The 17,970-nt window shown below is 42.2% G+C and overlaps 1 protein-coding gene across 3 annotated transcripts in view; it reads right to left on the minus strand.

Moving 5' to 3' along the window:
* The window catches only part of SLC7A10 (solute carrier family 7 member 10), a 37,986-nt gene extending 20,235 nt beyond the window's left edge, over positions 1 to 17,751 (minus strand). For 2 of the 3 annotated variants that reach the window (XM_071814327.1, XM_071814328.1), the window contains exon 1: positions 17,613 to 17,731. In XM_071814327.1, the coding sequence (XP_071670428.1) occupies positions 17,613 to 17,709 (97 nt within the window). In that variant the 5' untranslated portion in view covers positions 17,710 to 17,731. Of the gene's footprint in view, positions 1 to 17,612 lie in introns of all 3 variants that reach the window. The other variant, XM_065848147.1, reaches the window with a different exon arrangement.
* Between the last annotated feature and the right edge of the window lie 219 nt (positions 17,752 to 17,970).

Genomic DNA, 17,970 nt, shown 5'->3' on the forward strand with positions numbered 1-17,970 from the left:
AGTTCAGTCTGCCACGAGCCACGCTCCATCTCCACTGACTTAGTGGAAGAGGGTTGCACACCACGTTTTTGCTGAACAGAATGCCAAAACCCCCACCCTTTCAAATTTCCAGGCCTTTATCTAATTACGTTTGGGATCTTTTGTCCTTGCAACTTTGATGTTGAGACCTGGCCCTGGGGTGGCTTTCCCAGACCAGCCGCTCATAGACGCAGCGTGTGGTTTTGCTTGTAGGTCGGTGCCATGTGTGGATCTAAACCATTCAGGAATCATGATATAGACCTGCAAATTAGGGCACGAGGATTTACTGACAAATCCAGGGTTTTCAGTTCCTCTGGCTTTTGAAGTAGAAGAGCACATTTGGGGTTGGGGTTTGATGTTTTCAATGTAACTAGGGGAGTTGAAACTCGTTTTTTAAGCAAAAGCTGAATTCTCATGAAAACAGTTCGAGAACTGCACTTTGAAGGAAAACACTAAATATCACTGTGAGAAAATAAAGGGACCTAGTAATACTTTGCATATTCATGCAAAGTCCTTAGGGCATCTCTTATTCATCTGCAGCACACAAGCCACACAGCCTGTAAAAATAATGGATCTTGCTGGCTGTTGAAAGTATTCAGGAGTTCTTTCAGAATGGCCTTACTAACTGTATTTAGAGAACATATTTCTGATAAAACTAAGCAATTTCCTGTGTGGTTAGCAGAGAAAAATATCACTCATGCCTTTTTACTGCTTGTGCATTTCATTGAAGATCTATGTTACACATCTAGAAATTCTGAATGGGTCTGTAATACAAACTAGAAAGCTGTCTAAGCAGCTTTTCCTCTTACAAAGTGAAATTTTAACACAAAGCTGGCAGAGGGAAAGCTGACATTACCTGGGTGTTCTGCTTCCTCCAGTATCATTGTGGAGGTGCATCCCATGTTTATTGAATCAGAGTAGGAATGAGGAAGACAGTATTCAGCATCATCAAGGATTATATCCCCAACTGTATATTGGGTCTTTCATTGGTACAGTTGTAACAGATGGTCTCTGTCTGGGTATCATGGCTATGGTGGGTGAGTCTGACACCCTTTCTCAGTACCAATGTGGGAAATGTAAGCCATTATTTGTCATTTTTTAAAATGAGGCTGTAGCAAAATTATTTTTTCAAGTGACATGCTTGAGACTGGCGTGGTTTCAGTTACAGCTTTCTTTTGATATATTGAAATACTGCATTCTTAACAGCAGATTGAGACAGTTTGCACTGATAGCTGTGAATAGAAGAATAACCAAAAGTCTACCCATCCTCTCAAGACTCCCACATGTAAGTAGATACGGTTCAGACAGTCTGTGTCATTGCTTAGAACAGCTCTCTTTAAAACAATTGCTGAAACTTTGCATCTTGCCTGGGAGTTAATAAATATAAATATATATATATATATATCTTATTGGAGTAAGCAACATTGTAAAGATTTGAGATTACAGTTTAACATCAACAAAAAAAAAGCTTAGTCAAAAGGAATCATGCTTTACAAATTGTTTAAATCTAAATTAAATGAGGTGGATTACGTCAATGATGATGATGTAACTTATCGTGGATATTTATTTAGATATTTGTTTGGCAGAAAACTGCTAAAGTAAGCAGCCTGCAGTCCAGCTAATTGCCAGTTACTAATTGGCTTTCAGACGTTGAGCACTCCTAATGGAGGACATTAGTGACCAGTCCTGATTGTCACTGCCTGTTTGTGAACTCGGAGCATGACACACCTACAAAACCAGCCAAGAAATAACAAGCGTAGCTCATAATTTCGGTGCTAACCGGAAATCTTGTGGCAGCACAGGCAGTCCCACTGGCTTGATTCATTTCCAGCAAATAAACTTGCCGACCATTTTCTTAACTTGTCGTCAAGCGTGAATTTAGGCTGTGTGGCAGTGTTTTAGACATTCCATGTAATGGCTTTGAACTGCTTTGCCTTTAAATAGCACTCAGAAAAGTCTTAATGAAGAATGGATGAAGAATAAAAGAATCTATAGAGCTTGGCATTAAAATAATAGCCATTTAACTTCACATGCAAGTAAAAAATGTAACTACTGTACCAGTGGAAAATGAATTATGGCTCCTCTGCTAATACACTTGCAAAAGAAAAACAGCTACAAAAATAACAGTGAAAATTTAATGTCTACAGGGACTGGTATTTAACCAAATTAAATCACCTTAAAATCTGACTTCAGTTCAAATATTTATGTTAAAATTCCTAGCAAGTATGAACATGACCAGTCATTATAAACTGTAATTCCAGCATTCCAAGTGGATTTTACTGGGTTAAGAATTTATAATCTTATTATGCTACACCCAACCTTAAAGATTTTAAATATCAGTCTATGTAAAATACCAACAAAAGTGTTTTCTGTAACTTGTGATGGATTTATAAAGCAGATATTTACCTTCTGAGCACTAAAATACAGGTGTAGTCCATGGGGACCTGAGAACCAGGTTTTTCTAACAATGAAGGCATGGTTAGAACAGAAAACTGAGTAAAGAAAGACACAATTTCACTAAAAACAACTGATGCAGGCTTACAGAGGGTGTGATAGCCTGTTTTAGTCACAGGGTTAGATTTTGCTGTTGTATACGATACTATGGAGATTTGTCAAACATTTAAATATTTATACATTTTAATGTAATATCTATATGTTAAAATATGGCCCTGCCCGCCATCCCCACCCTTCCCGGGCTGACATCGCCCTGGCCCCTGCACCCGCCCAGCCCCAGCCGGTCCCTGCTGCTGGACCCAGCTCACAAATGGCAGGAATAAAGCAAAATCCAGCAGTGCCATCAGCTGGGAAAAATCAGGGACTGAAAGTGTCTATTAGTGAACTCAGGGAGCTGCAGTGTGGATGGAATATCATTCTTAGCCAGAATTTTAGGGAATATTACTGTGGTTGTCACTTATTTGTTTTGCTGTTTTCCCCAGTGTTACTGTAATCAACCTGTTTGCAAGATCATGGCATTTATCTTTTCCTTGAGAGATAAGAACTTCTGTCTTATTTTCTGTGGTGTTTTAAGAAAATGTAAGACTGATAAGATTGCAAAGAGCACTGATGAGCAGAACTAGCAAGCGGATACTGGTTGTACATGGCAGCTGCACCATGGTGATTTTGGGGATGCGTTAGGCAGCTGTGTTGCAATTAGATGAAAAATCCACCATCTAGAGAAGAGCAGTCAAAGCAAATTTGTGAGAACTGCTGACCTGAGTCTTCCCAAGACCTCTAACATATCTGGCATCATTTGAGTAGTTCTTTAAAAGTAGTAAGCTGCACTTTTGGCTCTGCCTTAAGGTGTATGAACTGCTTGATGCTGACTGTTAGTTGGAATCATTTTCTACCAGCAGTGAAAAGCAGCACCTGCAAAGCCTGCAAGGTGTATTTATGGGACTGCAGTACCTTGCTGCTCAGCTGGAGCCTGCTGGTTACTGTATGAGGCTGACCATGCTCAGACCATTAGTAGCCTAACATCTGCCAAGGTACCAAATAGCTTAAAACCAGAAAATGTAGCAATTTAAAAATTCTACCATTCTGAAAGGTGATACTCTTTCTACCTTATTTTTGTAAAATTAGGGATAATTTGTCAATTGTTTTTCTTCTACAGAAGAAGGTTAACAAAGCGAACCTTCATCAAGAATGCTTCTAAGCATCTGTTTTGGTAACATCAGCATTACAAAATAATCTGCTGCTTGAACAACATTCAAAGGAGGTTATATTGGCAGGTGTTGACTGTACTTGTAGGAAGGGCACATCTGTACTGTGAAGGCCTCGCTGCAAAAGATATGATGTGAGATATTATCACTATAGTACTTGGAGTCAAATGCAAATGCTCCCTTAACCAAAAACAGCACTGGAAACTGTAACCCCATTCTCTGGCTTGCAAGCATCGCACTCTCCTGAGTATGCACGTGGGCATATGCCGTGTATGATAGACTAATCTACAAATCTGCATGTTTCAAATTGCAGGGCCCACTTAAGCACCTGGAAGGTGACATGGTTTTCTCTGTCAGTCGGTGCTGGTCCCCACCTGAGTAACGCCTTTCTGCACTGGAGACCAAACATTTAGATGATGTGTGCAGAGGACAGACCTTCAGTAAAGTAGATAAATGGCCAGGAGATGTCAGGGATCAGGCTTCTTAGGAGCATGTGAAACAGTAAATGAGAAGTTGGACATCTGCTCGTGCATGGTTTTATTCCATTTTATTCGAGTAACGCTGCTGCAATGTGTTTATATCAAAGGAGAAGTTAAAGCCTGTATGATAGGATTTTTGTTGTTCTAAATTGAGAACTCCTTTTATTCTGCTAATCCTTTCACTGGCTGCAGGCTCTGTCTGCTCTTTTCAGGCACACAGTCCACTGCTTTATTTCCTGCTCCTCTGTTCTGACTCTTGTACTTGGTCTGATTTCTCTACTTCCTTAACTTCTGACTTGTTCTCCTCTTCTCTTGCCAGTGTTGGGATATGTGGGCTGCATTTCATTACCACAGAGAGCAAACCTCAGCCTCCCATGCCCTTCTCTATATGCTGCAATGATAAGGCAGAAATATTGGGAAAAGCCATCTCCTAGTGACTAGGTGGCATTTTCCTTGGCATATTCTCCAAGGAGTAATGCTGAACAAGCTGCAGCACACTGCTGCACTGAGAGCAGCCTATGCAATAGTACAGCTGTGTCCAGGCGGGGATTACTACCACCCAGTTTGCTGAGCTTCACCTTGCACCTTCCTTTCCTTCCTTCTGCCCTGACATCAGGGACCTTGAGTAGGGTTTATGGCAGCGCCAGGTGAAGATGAGGGTGTCCCAACACAGAGCTGCAGAGCGGTCCTTTCTGGTGGGTCTCACTGCATCACCACTGGCAACGGTGTAGGTGGTGGTGGGCAAGAGGGGTTTGTACCACCCCCTTGACTGTGGGACGTCAGCACATACAGGAGCTAATGCGACCCTTGAAGGAAAGCAGTCCATGGCATTAGAGAAGCCTTCAACCCTTTCACTTGCTTCCAAAGAGAAACCGAATGCCAGACTGACCATGGTGCTGTGAGAGAGATGTGGAGGAAACCTCTCTAATGTTCCTAAAATGCCTGGGTTGCCCTGGTGAGAAAGTGCAGCACTGCACAGTGCTCTCTATAAATAGTGCAGCTTTATGCTGTATTAGCCCTTGTTATCTGTCCAACATCTGTTTTCTGAGCTCTCTGGCCCTCAATATCCTGACTTGAAATTTTACCTGCAAATGGCAAAAATGTGTTGTCAAATCCCCTGATGTAGAAATTGGCAGTTCCTAATGCCCTGCTCTGTATGCAGGCTGGAGGAGGTGGGGGTCTTCTCTTGGACACTGCCTGACTGATAACTACCAGATAAATTCTGATTTTAAGGAAAGCAACTGACAGTGGAGCAAGGTCCCCCCATAGTGCCTTAAGGGGCAGCTGTCTGTCCATGCAGTTGATTGAATGTTTCTCTCTTGGCTGAGAAATCCCACAAGTGACAGCTGCACCTCTGGGATGCTTCTCCTAGTCCCTCTGCACCTGCAATAATTTTCAGTATTTATAAAGAAAAAAAGCAATTACAAAATGCTGCTGTAAAGCTCAGCAACTTAGCTTTATTAACAGTCAAAGAGTTCAGCTGTGTCAGGGAGTGTTGTGGGTCAGTAAAGGACACCATGACAGCTACAGGTTTTTGCCAGTCCAGCCTCTTCAGCCCTACCCATGCCAGTGGCAGGGACCCTCACACCATCTCGGAAGTATAGTTTATTTCATGGAAAATGCTGGTTGTGGGGTGTTTGATGTGTTTTCTCGCTTCCTCTCTTCTTTTTGCTCATTCTGACTGAGCACAGTAAACAGATCACTTGAACAGACTGGAAAATTTACCAGGAACTGCTGCCCAGTGGGAAAGCCTCCCCCTGTCCATTCCTGAAAGCTGTCAGTCCTCATGGAAGTGTCATCATTTGACTAACTAGCAGGATGCAATAAAATGGCTATATGCAACTTCAAAAGTCGAACAGTACACTAACATAGGTTCACAGAAGGATGTTTTTTGTTAGATGAGTCTAGGCTGCAGTGTAAGAAACCTGCCTGGAGGCTGGCACCAGCTCCCTGACCCTCACCCTGCTCCCCAGCTGCTGTGGCACCTCCCTGCTTACCTCGCACTGCATCACGCTGCAGCTTTTTGCTGGGGAAAATATCTTCCTCCTTTAATACATGTACATTCAGCAAAGTGAATGCTGAGAATTAAAACTTTCTCTCTGCAAGCATTGGGGCCCTTTCGACCTTCAGCTGTGGCTACCAGAACCCACGTGTGAGCCATGTTTGCCCCAGGGCTCTAGAGCAGCAAAGGGACATGAGGGAACTCATGGAGTGGCATTACAGGAATGAACAGGTCTGGAGAAAAGACACAGCTTGAGCTGATTTGCTCACTGTAAATGCAGCAAAACCTAATTTCCAGTTTCGCCCTTAGTTTCCCCTCAAATTATCAGGTTTTATGTATGAGCTCGGCAAAAGTGTGCTCAGACTTAGGCCAACCGGTCAATTTTTTGACCATGCTTATGTAGCTTCTGCAAACATTATAACCTGCAATGCATTAAGAAGAGCATCTCTGAACTACACATCACTTGATCTCTGAAGGGGTATCATGGGAACTTAAGCATGTTTAGCTCTAAGGTTAAACTTAGTTTTCAATATTGTCTTGAACAGTAAAGGAGTTAAATGCTGACAGCACCTTCCTGAATTGAAATTCCACGCAATACACGTTTAAAACACAGCAATGTGAGAACAGCAGTAACAAGCCATCTGAATATACCAACTGTTGTGTTATAGCTCAGGTTACATTATTGGGAAGAAAGACTAATTAAGTATCTCCTGTAAGCTCTACTGCCACTGTCTGGGATCTTACACGAACCTTATTTTGGATGCAGATACAAATGAAACATGAGCTCTACAGCAAAGCTTGCTGCTCTTGGAGGTTTCGCAGCTCCTCGATTGCGAATCATTCAGGCTCTCAAGTTTGCATTCTGCTGGTTGTAAATCTGTGTTGGCAAATTCTGGTGTAGTTAGTTTTACCACGATCAGCATGATATCATTATATCTCTACATGGCTTTGTCTCCATTTTAGCAAAGAATACAAAGATACATTTACGTTTCACTGTGGTCAATGAAATGAGGTGGTATTTAAAAGCAAAAAAGGGTATTTGTCTCCTGGGGTGTGCACAACTGTTGCATGATGATATTTGATTTAAAGCTCACACCTACTTTTAAGTGCACTTTAATAACTATCTCAACCTGAGTTTAAATTAGATGTATAAATACTTATCAGCTTAGTATACCCTTTTACAGGTATCATCTACAATGCCATGTTGCTGTCCTCATGTATTTAGAAACTGGTGCTGACTTGAATCTTATTTTTAAATCATTAATTTGTTTTTAAAGGATACACTTAGATAATTTTACCAACAAGAACTAGAAACTTCTTGATTTCCAAAACAAATGTCAGCTTTTCTTGAAGCTGTTAAATATCTATGATCTGGGAATTTAAGGAAAAATGCTAGACCTGTTGTAATATGATCTCAAGAGTTAGCGATTTCACTACATAATTTTCTTTTGTGTATATGAATCCTGTGTTAGCAAATACCACAACTATCTCTTGAAATTAAGTATATTCAGAATTAGTAGACTTCATGTTGCTCACTGGTGTCTTTATATACCAAGTTGGTCTAAGCAGTTGACCAGCTGTATAAAAAATTTATCCAAAAAAACCACTTGTTTACAGAATGTTTTGAGTACATAGAGACATAGAATTAAATTAGCTAATCCTGCAAAATACAGATTAACACAGACCTGAATGCCCCTGCCATGGCAACGTATAGGACCCTGGTTATGATACACCTTTTGTTCCAGTTCTGCCACACATCAGAGATGTTTTACTTGTTTTAAGTAACTAGGAAAGAAGACAAACATGACAATAGATCTCTGTTTTAAGTAGGTTCTTTATAAAGGTCACTTTACATAAGTTTTGTTGTTGGTTTGTTTATTTTTTTTCAGTTTTGGTGCTTTTGAGCAGCTAAATCTGAGCCAAGAAGTCCTTGGACTATCTCAGAAGGCCACAAAGGGAAATGTAGGGATGTCAGTAGATGGTATTTTCAGAAACCCGTCTTCAGGGAGGTCCCGCTGGAAGTGAATTCACTCTTCTTGGCCTCTGCGTGCTGCTTTCCTTGTCTCTGAAATCAAGACAACGATCTCTACCCACTGCAAAGGGCAGCTGGGCTGCCTGAGCAACTCCTGTGCCCTGACTACACTGGGTCAATGACAAGCATTTTGATTGCTAGATTCGTGGTAAAAGGAGCGTGTGAGACTGGCCCTCTATAATTTTAATTAACAAGAACAGATTACACTTGTCCCCATCGCCCTCCGCTGTGTGAGCTGAGCACAGTATGGTTCATTCACACCCAACCTCCCTGCGGTATGGCTGCAGGCCTCGCTCTGTTATGTGGGCAATAATGGACTAATGTTCTCTGTACCTAGCTGCTTTCATTTAATTTAGGGCCTGATCCTATGAGGTGGTGAAGTCCTTGGCTCTCGTTGACTTCAGCAGGATTTCAGGGACTCAGGACCTGTTATGAAAAGGGTCTTTAATCTTCTGTCAGGAGTCTGAGCACTCGAAGGGGAGCTATTCCTTCTGTACGCGCTCCTAATACGTACAGGATTTGGGTACCTTTTGTAATACTCCGCTTAAATCCTAATGCGTTGCTAGGGAACTGGCCATGTCCACAACCAACAAACATGCAGACGTTGTGTCCTACTGGTCTTTGGCAGAGTTCACCGTAAGAAATGGCTTTACTGCAACAAGATCTACTAGCAGTAGTATAAAAAAGTAGTTTGTCGCTTTTTTAAATTACAAATATTTTAGTTCTGTCATACAAATAGAAATCCCTTTCAAGGTGAGCTCTAGGCATGCAAGGACACCACCCCCAATCAAATATTGATTCAGCTATTTTTTAATTTACTTGAGTACAGCATTTGGAAGCTTAACAAGCAGATACTTTCTGCTCTTTTGTACTAACTAATGCTACTACTATTTTCAAGGCACATAAAAAGAGCTGATTATTTACGTTTCCAAAGTGTACAGCTTTTCAAGCTTTCAGACAGCATTTAAGAGTATCAGAAACACTGAAACTTCTGTGTTTATGGAGTCCTAGAATGCCGTTTCTGAAATGGTTTCATTTCCCCTTCATGGACATCAGAACTGTGTTGTTTTAAATTAGTAATAAAATAAGGCTTGCAACCCCAACTACCAAAGAAATAAGTCTGCTATCAAAACAGGACAAAAACTGGGCAGAGAAAAAAGAAAGTTATGGGGAAATGGAAATAAAATATAGTCTAGGATGACCTTAAAAACAAGCAAACCCTGTTCTATTTAGCTCTCAAGAGAGCTGCTAAAGAATTTTGAAATAATCCAGAGAAGGAACTCAACCCCTCATTTTCATTCTTCTCGGTCCATTCCTTGCAACTCCCTAAGAAAAACTGATCTCTTGGGTGTTCTGTACAAAAGGATGAACGTTTATGATACAAAAGCACACAGCTTACAGCTGTAAGTCCTCATATTCCTTGACAGTCATTATCTTCAGGTTTATGGAGAAGCACATATTGATCCTTTCCAAGGCATGGACTGGCAGGGAACGCACTTTTGGATTCATCAGCCTCGTGGGACTGGAGCAGGAGCAATCTCACAGCGCAATGTGGGACCCATCATACATGACAAGTGCTAAAAGCTTTTTCTCCTTGTCTCATAGTGGTTGCACAACGTAACGGTAAAAAGATGGAAGACACTTCAGAACTACAAAAGACTAGCCAACTAGTGATGCTTTTTATTATCAGACATCTAGCTTATTATGTCGTGCACATGTGTTCAAGTACAATGACCTTTTTGCAAAACTGCTTAAGTTATGGAGAAGGCATTTCAGTATTCAGAGCTCAACCTCCGTCCTCCACTGTCTGAATACATCTCTGTACTTAGCAACATTTTCCAGCCTGACTGCTCATCTCTGTGTGATTATCTGACCCAGGATTAATGTAGCATAATTAACATGTCTGTGAGTTGTCCATTGTCACAGGTGAACTAGAAGTTTTGTGATGGGCAGCCTTGTGACATACATTGTCATAGACCATATAATACTGTGGATTTTAGTTCTCTGATCCAGTGTATTCAACAGATGAGATTCTTCCTTAACTTGGTATTTCCTGGCTTTTGTGACTCTAAATTAGGTCCTTACATTGTTCAAACATAATTTTTGTGGTATATTATATTAAGATGTTTGGCCTGATCTAGATTATGTGGCTCTGTGTAACTGATGAAAGAGCTATTGTTTTTCATAGCAGAAAAAATGCCACTCATCCAGATCACTGACCTATTTCTTGGAGTCAGAAGTAACCTTTCTGAAGTCTTACTGATTTTTTAATGCTGTTTTACATTATTGATCTTGAAGCTTCATCTCTGGAGTGTGATTACAACAGTACTTAAGGATCAGATTAAAAATTTCAACTTAATTTTCAGTGCAGAAAGATTTTATTTTTGCACAAGTTTTGGTACTATTCTAAAGAAGGTGTTAAATGAATCGGAGCCATTAGGTCATGAAGGTTATTCCATTACTCAATGATACAGAAATTCCTCAGGCTTAAACATCACCAGTATATTCCTCTACACCTTTCTTTCTCTAAGATCCAATGGAATTTGATTCTGTTGTATGAAAGAGATGATGAACCATGTCCAGGAGCAAGAATGTAATCAGCTGACCCTACCATCCGATTGGGCCATTCATTACCCTGAAATAAAAAAACCCCAGAATCTACAGGTTCCTGGAGATATGGACAATCTGTAGACAATCACTCCTCTAATCTTGTTTTCAGCCCTGACCTGCAGAGGCCAGTGCCAGAAGAACACATCAGGAGCACAAACTAATACTGCATAAGGAGGTTTTGTGGAGGCTGGCAAGTGAATAAATATTTTTATCATTATATACAGCTTTCCTCTGCAGGAGAACAGGGCTTGGATATTCTCTGTGCTTTCTCACTATACAGAGAGGGATACAGGCATTTAAAAATGAATTAGGATGCTGAGATGCATAGTCCATGCTGGATTGCTGGCTCCCTGCTCTTCACCGTGGAACATCTGCTAAAGAAGTCTTTGGGAGACTTCTGAGTTTTTCAGGACCAGCAGAAAAAACGACACTGTTAGGATGTTTTATATTTGGGGCACTTTGGTACTGACAAATGTCTTCTCATTTTATCATGCTGCAATCAAGATGACAAAAAAGTGTGGCAGTTAGTAGAAACTCCCCCACAGCCCAACAAAAAACAGGGTCTTGAAAGGAAAAGTTTGGCACACAAAGAGCTCCAAACACAAAAAAGCTAAACCTCTACCAAACCATTTCTGCTTGTTGTGAGCCTGCCAAAGCAGAACAGACTTTCTCAACAGAAAAGGCTACATTATGCTAGAAGGAAATGAGCTGCAAGGCACAGGAAAAGGGAACACGAGTGGAGATTTATGGCGCTGCTGAAAGCAGGCACTGTACTGCCAGATCAGGAGTAAGACACTACCAAAGGATGCTGCTACCTTTGTTTTTTCATCTATCAAGAAGAGTGTCTGTTGCAGGGTATCTGTACTACCCACATCCATTGCAGAAAGCCCATCGCTTCAGCCTTCTCGTCAGAGTCACTGCATCCCAATCAGAATTTTCTGGTTTAGGAGGTAACAGGGAGAAAAATTCCAAAACCAAGTAACTAGCAAAACCCACTCAAACTAAAACCACCCAAACAAAAACCACCCGTCAACGAATGCCTGACAGTTAATAACCTGGGAACAGAACTGTATTACAAATGTTGCAAGTTTTGCTCAAGTATCACTGACTTCATAAAGCATAGACTGAGTTGTTTTGCAAATGATCTTTGTTATGCCCTACTGCTGTTCCTGAAGATCATATCGGGGATTTGTTCATATTGATATTTTCCCGCTGTTTTGGCTCTTGCTCTTTGTATTGTACATGAGGGACCTCACATGCTGAATTCTCCTGGATACAGACTGCAGCAGAAAGGCACATCTGTGGACAAACAAAACCATTTTCTATGCCCAGAAAGACGGAATTAAGAAAAATATAAAGTTAATTCAAGTTAATTTTTTTTTCCTTCTGCTAGGATTCTCTAATTAGGGATCCTTTTTGCCTCCCTCTGTAAATTCAGACTCAGAGGTATGCTGCTAGCACAGAGAAGCTCTAGGGTCTCCCTGGATTTTTGCCAGGTTAATTTGAACTTTGCCAAGGTTTTTACTTGCAAGTGAAACTGTGGCTTGTTTTCAGCTCCCTGAATTCAGGTGAAAGCGCACCACCAACGATCCTGATGGACAACTGTATGTTGGCACAGCCTCAAGGAACGCAAGAAGATGGCATCAGCCCTAAAACATATCAAGCCATAAATGTAACTTGCACAGCAAATTTTGGATGTGCATCCCTAGGTCTCTTTCTTTCAAAATGTAGGGTCTGATCTTTCTCAGCAGTATGTCGCTGGGTATCATACCAAATTGTGGACACCTATTAGCTTTTATATACATATGGATGCTGGACATGCACTTTTCAGTAGTTATGAGTCCTAAGACTCTGGACTATACAGAAGAAAATCTTCACAAGTGCTTCAAAAGTGTCTTTGTGGTTTCTTGCTACTAAGGTAGATGTGCCATTTATCTTGAACAAAAATTTCCTCCTTTATTTAACCATAATTTGCATTTATAAGAGAACAAGATGTTGAATGACTTTTCTACATTTCTACAGTCCAGAGCTAGATCCTGAATTATTTTCCTGAAAAAAATCAGTCATGTACGTGTAAATACTTTGCGTGCTACGTCAGCAAGCGCTGTGTGTAACTGAATGCTCCAAATACTAGTTAGGAAGGTGTGTAACAGAGATAAGGAAGACACTTTCTTTTTAGAAACACTTTTTTTTGAGAGAGAGAACCACTGAAGTAATCTGTATTACTCTCACAAGTCAGTCAACAAAAGCATGTCCTGCGACTTCAGTTAGCTATAAAAATGAAATGCTCTCAGAGATTCCGAGAGGGAGAGGCCTTGATGCAGCGCTGCCATTTTCTGTGCCATTTTCTGGGTGGGATCACAGAAATCAACACCTAGAGATGTGGGTGTTTTTCTTGTGTCTTTCTCATACATTTCTGCTTCCGCTGCTGTCCTTAACTTGGGTACTACTCCAGTAAAGTCCAGTGGGCCTGTCTGGGAATGATCTCCTAATGACTTGATACATTACTTGATAAAGAGATAGATCTGATGGGTGCCGGTAGACTCAATGACCAATAACCAGTCTCCTTAAGCAACAGTGGCACACGAAACATGATCAGAGAGGACTGACCAAGTAGCTGGCATTAATACTTATCCATTTCTATTTATATTATTATATATACATTTAGATATTATTATTTTAATGAAAAATATGAGCATGAAAGCTATTCCCAGTTCCATGCGTTGTCCTTCCCCAGTGTTAAGCTAGCAGCTTGCCAAATCCCAGAGCAGATTTCTGTCTATAAAACCGTCTTCGGAATTTAGGGCACATAAGAATGGCCAGAGATATAGCAGCAGGGAAGGCTGGAGAAGAGTTTTCCATTAATGGCAAGGAGGAAAAACGACATCCAGTGCAACTATACCTCTGAACCTGGTGTTATCTTGGAGCACTGCCCTTGGAAGTGATATTTACATAAATGAAAACTTCCCTGCAGGTGCATACACAATTGTTAGTAAATAAGCACAAGGCCAGGCAGTATAACGACAACTAAGGAAATTTATTTGGTCATTCCCTTGATGGGTTATCATGATGCGGACACAACCCTGACATAAGGAAGAATCTCCCATGCAAAGGGGCTTTTCAGCTCGCACGCGTTCTGCTGAGACCATCCCTAAGTTGGCTGACTGAGTGCGTGAAGTGTGCTGGGCGATGTGAACAGACAGATTCCAGAAGCTGCTTCCAGAAGCACCAATAAGTGAGCCTGTTGCTTGCTGGACTTCTGATAACAGTTTTGATACTATCATTGGACTTGAAGCAAGAACCTGTTTACAGAGGATCTTACACCAAGCTTGTAAGTGAGTAGAATAAGTACTGCAAGATTTTTTTGAAGTAACCCAAAGTCAGCTGACACAGATAACTTGACTGCCTGTGCTCAGCAAAATAATTTAAAGAGATATATTTAGTTTTAGCTGGCATTTTATTGTGGCTCCATTTGCAGGTCTTTTCATGGGTCTTATATAGCCTCACATAAAATCATCCATGTGTATACAAGAGACTTCATAATGTGAGTGTGACCGTATGGCTATTTTTATGCAGTTTTATAAGATGCAAAAATAGATGTTTTAAGAGATGTTTAACTGTTTGTTTTACGTAAAAATACTTGATCTGTATTAAAATAGTCAAACACCTCTCATCAAATGTCTTATGCACGCAATTTATATATTCAGTTGCATGTGCATTTCTAGTGTAAGAAAGGTGAATTTTATTATCCAGACCAAAAGTATCAGGTTGGTATTGGACTTTAATCAGGCTGCTGTTTCTAATTCTTGTACTTTTCTAAAGAACAGTGGAATGTGGCAGAAACTACACAGAGCCAAGTCACGGAGCTTCTTAATTTTTCATCTACATACGCAAAACTCTCACTGAAGGCGCTGAATGAGAATTTCTCTGTATAGCTAATGTGCCTGTGCCTATAGAAAAGATACATGTGCAACAATCTTTGTTACACATACAGCTCTACAAAGAAGATATAAAGCCGACCACGTTGAAAGCGCATAAAATAACTGTTGAATTAAATATGTGTCTGCTAAATAAATAAAAATTGGGTTTTCAAGCAATTAGACAGTATCTGTAAGTTATTATTTAGTAGATAATAAAGTGCATATGTTACTATTTTTTAAGCCGTATCATTTCATCTGAGTATTGGAAAGCTTAATTTGCAGTGTAATTGAGTACATTAGAAGAGTATTAATAGCTGCAGCCCATGAGAGATTTGTTTTCACTGTACGTAGCCATGTTGAACACAGAGCGGTTTGGGTGCTCTGATAGCAAGTCTCAGGCACCTTCCAAAACTGCGTGGCAGAGATAAATTACCAGAAAGATTTGTTACTTCTAGTAAACACTGTGTTCCCCCTTACAGTCATTAAGTATCAGTCTCTTTTTAGCATTAAAACAAAAACGCTTTGTATTTAGTACCTGCATTTACATTAGGATATCCCAAAACAGGCGTCTTCTGCCTCAACATGAGAAAACCTTTGGAAACAGACTTCTTCTCTAAGTAGGCTTGTTCATACGCAAGAAATAAAGTAATGAAGGATAGTCTTAGCATTGTGAGACAGCCTGCTGGGAGAAATCAGGAGATTGTCCTATGGGCTAGATATAAGACAGGCATATTATATTCCTATTTTGATTTATTTGTTCTGCTATTTTTTTTCTGAACATCTAGTATTTCTTAGGGCAAAGCCTTTCAAACCTCTATAAAGAGAGGATAAACATTTGAAAGTATGTTTTGTGAGTCTATAAAGATGGCATAACAATTCTTTACGTTGACAAATATCTCGGTTGTAAAAGCAGTAAGAAAATGGTCCTGTAATTCAAAACATGGAAGGAAGGCAGAAAAGGAAAACCCGCTTTGCAGGGAGTTAGCACAGGCCATGGAGCTGCAGGGCAGCTGGTGGGATGAGGGGATGAGGGGATGTCTCTGCCTACCCATAACAGTCACTGCTGCCCAAACCAGTGTGTACCCTGTGTCCACAGGGCAGGCTGAGCATCTCCTTAGCTCTAACAGCCAGAAGCCTAATACTCTAATACTTAAACAGTTTGACAGTAATCGATTTTATTGTAAATATAAACATTTTTCCCTATTCAAATGTCTTTGACTAGATAAGAGGCTGTTTCACAAGATTTATTTTGTACCAGAGTTTTATATATATATATATCTATATTCTGCTTGTAACATATCACAAATGAGTCAAGTTGATGCAAGGTTGACTGGGAAGGGATCAGAGAGAGCAGGGTAGCAGTCTTGAGGTACAGCTGTCTAATACCAGAACTAACAAATACCATAGACGACATAAACTGGCCCTATGGCCAGCAGCAACCCAGGCGATATCTAACACTGAAGCGCCTTACTGACAGGACTGTGCCTCATTGAATACCCACAAGTACCCCACTGTTACGCAAGGTTATCTATGCTCCACTGACATCTAGAAACTAGATTTCCCCCTTTAAATATGCCAAGGGATTCAATGTAAATGTATGTGTGTATAACTAGAACACACCTTCCCACAAACTACAGTTATAGCTGCCCAATAGATTTTAGTATTTTACTATGAGAATGGTATTAAATATTTTCCTTTTATATAATAGCCTCACCCACGATGCAAGAGATCCTGTTCAACGGTATTAATGTGTTGGTTTTTTTTTTCTTTCATCTAAACAGGGCATAAAGGTATACGGGGCTAACAGCATAAAACTGCATTAAGGTGGTATAACCTATAGAAAGTATGCAGTAAAGTCCTCTTCCTCAAGCTTGGGAACATCATTTGTGCAGACACAACAGGGTGTCCCAGCCAATTCTGCTACTGTGCAACATATTCCTGTGGATGTGGCAGCTTTTGTGCCCACTGCCATCTTCCCGTGCTGCCACAGACCTTGTCCCAGCTGGCACTGTAAGTCTCTCCAACAGCCCATGGTGGAGAACGCAATGGCTGGGTCTTCCCATAGGGTTTTGAGGCTCACTGGGTTTATAAAGGATGCTTGTATTTGGCTGGGAAACTGCTCCTTCCCCAGCCCAAACACCATGGAGATCGAGCATGCGGAGGGAAGGTGCCTGCCCTGATTTATCAGTTTAGACTCTACTACGGGGAAGTGTGAGAAGCAGGCTCAGCCCCGCTGGCTGGCAGCTCTGAATCGCAAACCAGGTTTGTTGGAAAGGGCACTGAGTGGCAGTGGCTCTGCCAGCAATCGGTGGGCGCGGGAAGTGGGAGAGCGTATCGCTGCCGCTGGCCATGCTGCCAACTCCATGCAGATAGCGTGGGTCTGGGATGTTCGGCAGCTTTCTGAAAGCCCGAGGTGCCACCTTCATTTTTGAAGAACCCCAACCTGAGATCAAAAAAATAAACTTTTGTTTTAGCCTTAGAAATAAGAGCCGCATAAGCCTTAAGAGCTCAAAAGGCCGAGGGGAAAATGCTTTAAAAAATCTCAGGGTTTTGTGTTCAGTGAACGGCCGGGATGGAGGGAGATTTAGTCAAATTTTGTTGGTCCCTTAAGAAGGGCTGTGCATTACAGCTGATAGCGAACCGCCGTCCCGTCTGCCGCTCTCTCCCTCTGCTCAGCTCACCGCTGGCCGAGATGCGCCGTCCCATGCAACACCGCCCGGTAACCTTGCCGGTACCGGCACACCTGCCCGCGGTGCCGTGCCCCGCCGCTCCCCCGCGCCGGCCGGTCCCGAACCCCAGCCGCACCGCGACGGGCTGCCAGCGCTGCCCGCGGGCGCGCAGCAGCGGGACGCGCTGCCCGGCGGGGCCCCGGCCGGCGGTGCGGGCCCTTACCGATGATGATGGCACAGGCGCTCACCAGCCCGATCTCCTTCTTCAGCGCCACCCGCTCGGGGCCGCCGGGCGCGCCGCGCTGCTCCCCGCCGGCCATCGCTGCCCGCGCCGCTCTGCCCCGCTGCCGCCCCGCGCGCATGCGCCGCCCCCCGCCCGGGGGGAGCTGGGAGGGGGTGTCCCGGCCGGGGGGTGTCCCAGGCGGGGAGGTGTCGCCGCCTCTCAGAGGTAAAGGCACCTGCGGGCAGCGGGCGCAGGGTCCCTCGGCCTCCCCAGGGCGCCTCGCAGGGTGTCGGTGACCGGGGCGGGCAGTGTGTCGCACGAGGAGCGTGTGTCGGGCGTGACAGCTGCCTCCGAGGGA

Source organism: Patagioenas fasciata, chromosome 13 (genome assembly GCF_037038585.1).
Source record: "Patagioenas fasciata isolate bPatFas1 chromosome 13, bPatFas1.hap1, whole genome shotgun sequence".
Taxonomy (NCBI): Eukaryota; Metazoa; Chordata; class Aves; order Columbiformes; family Columbidae; genus Patagioenas; species Patagioenas fasciata.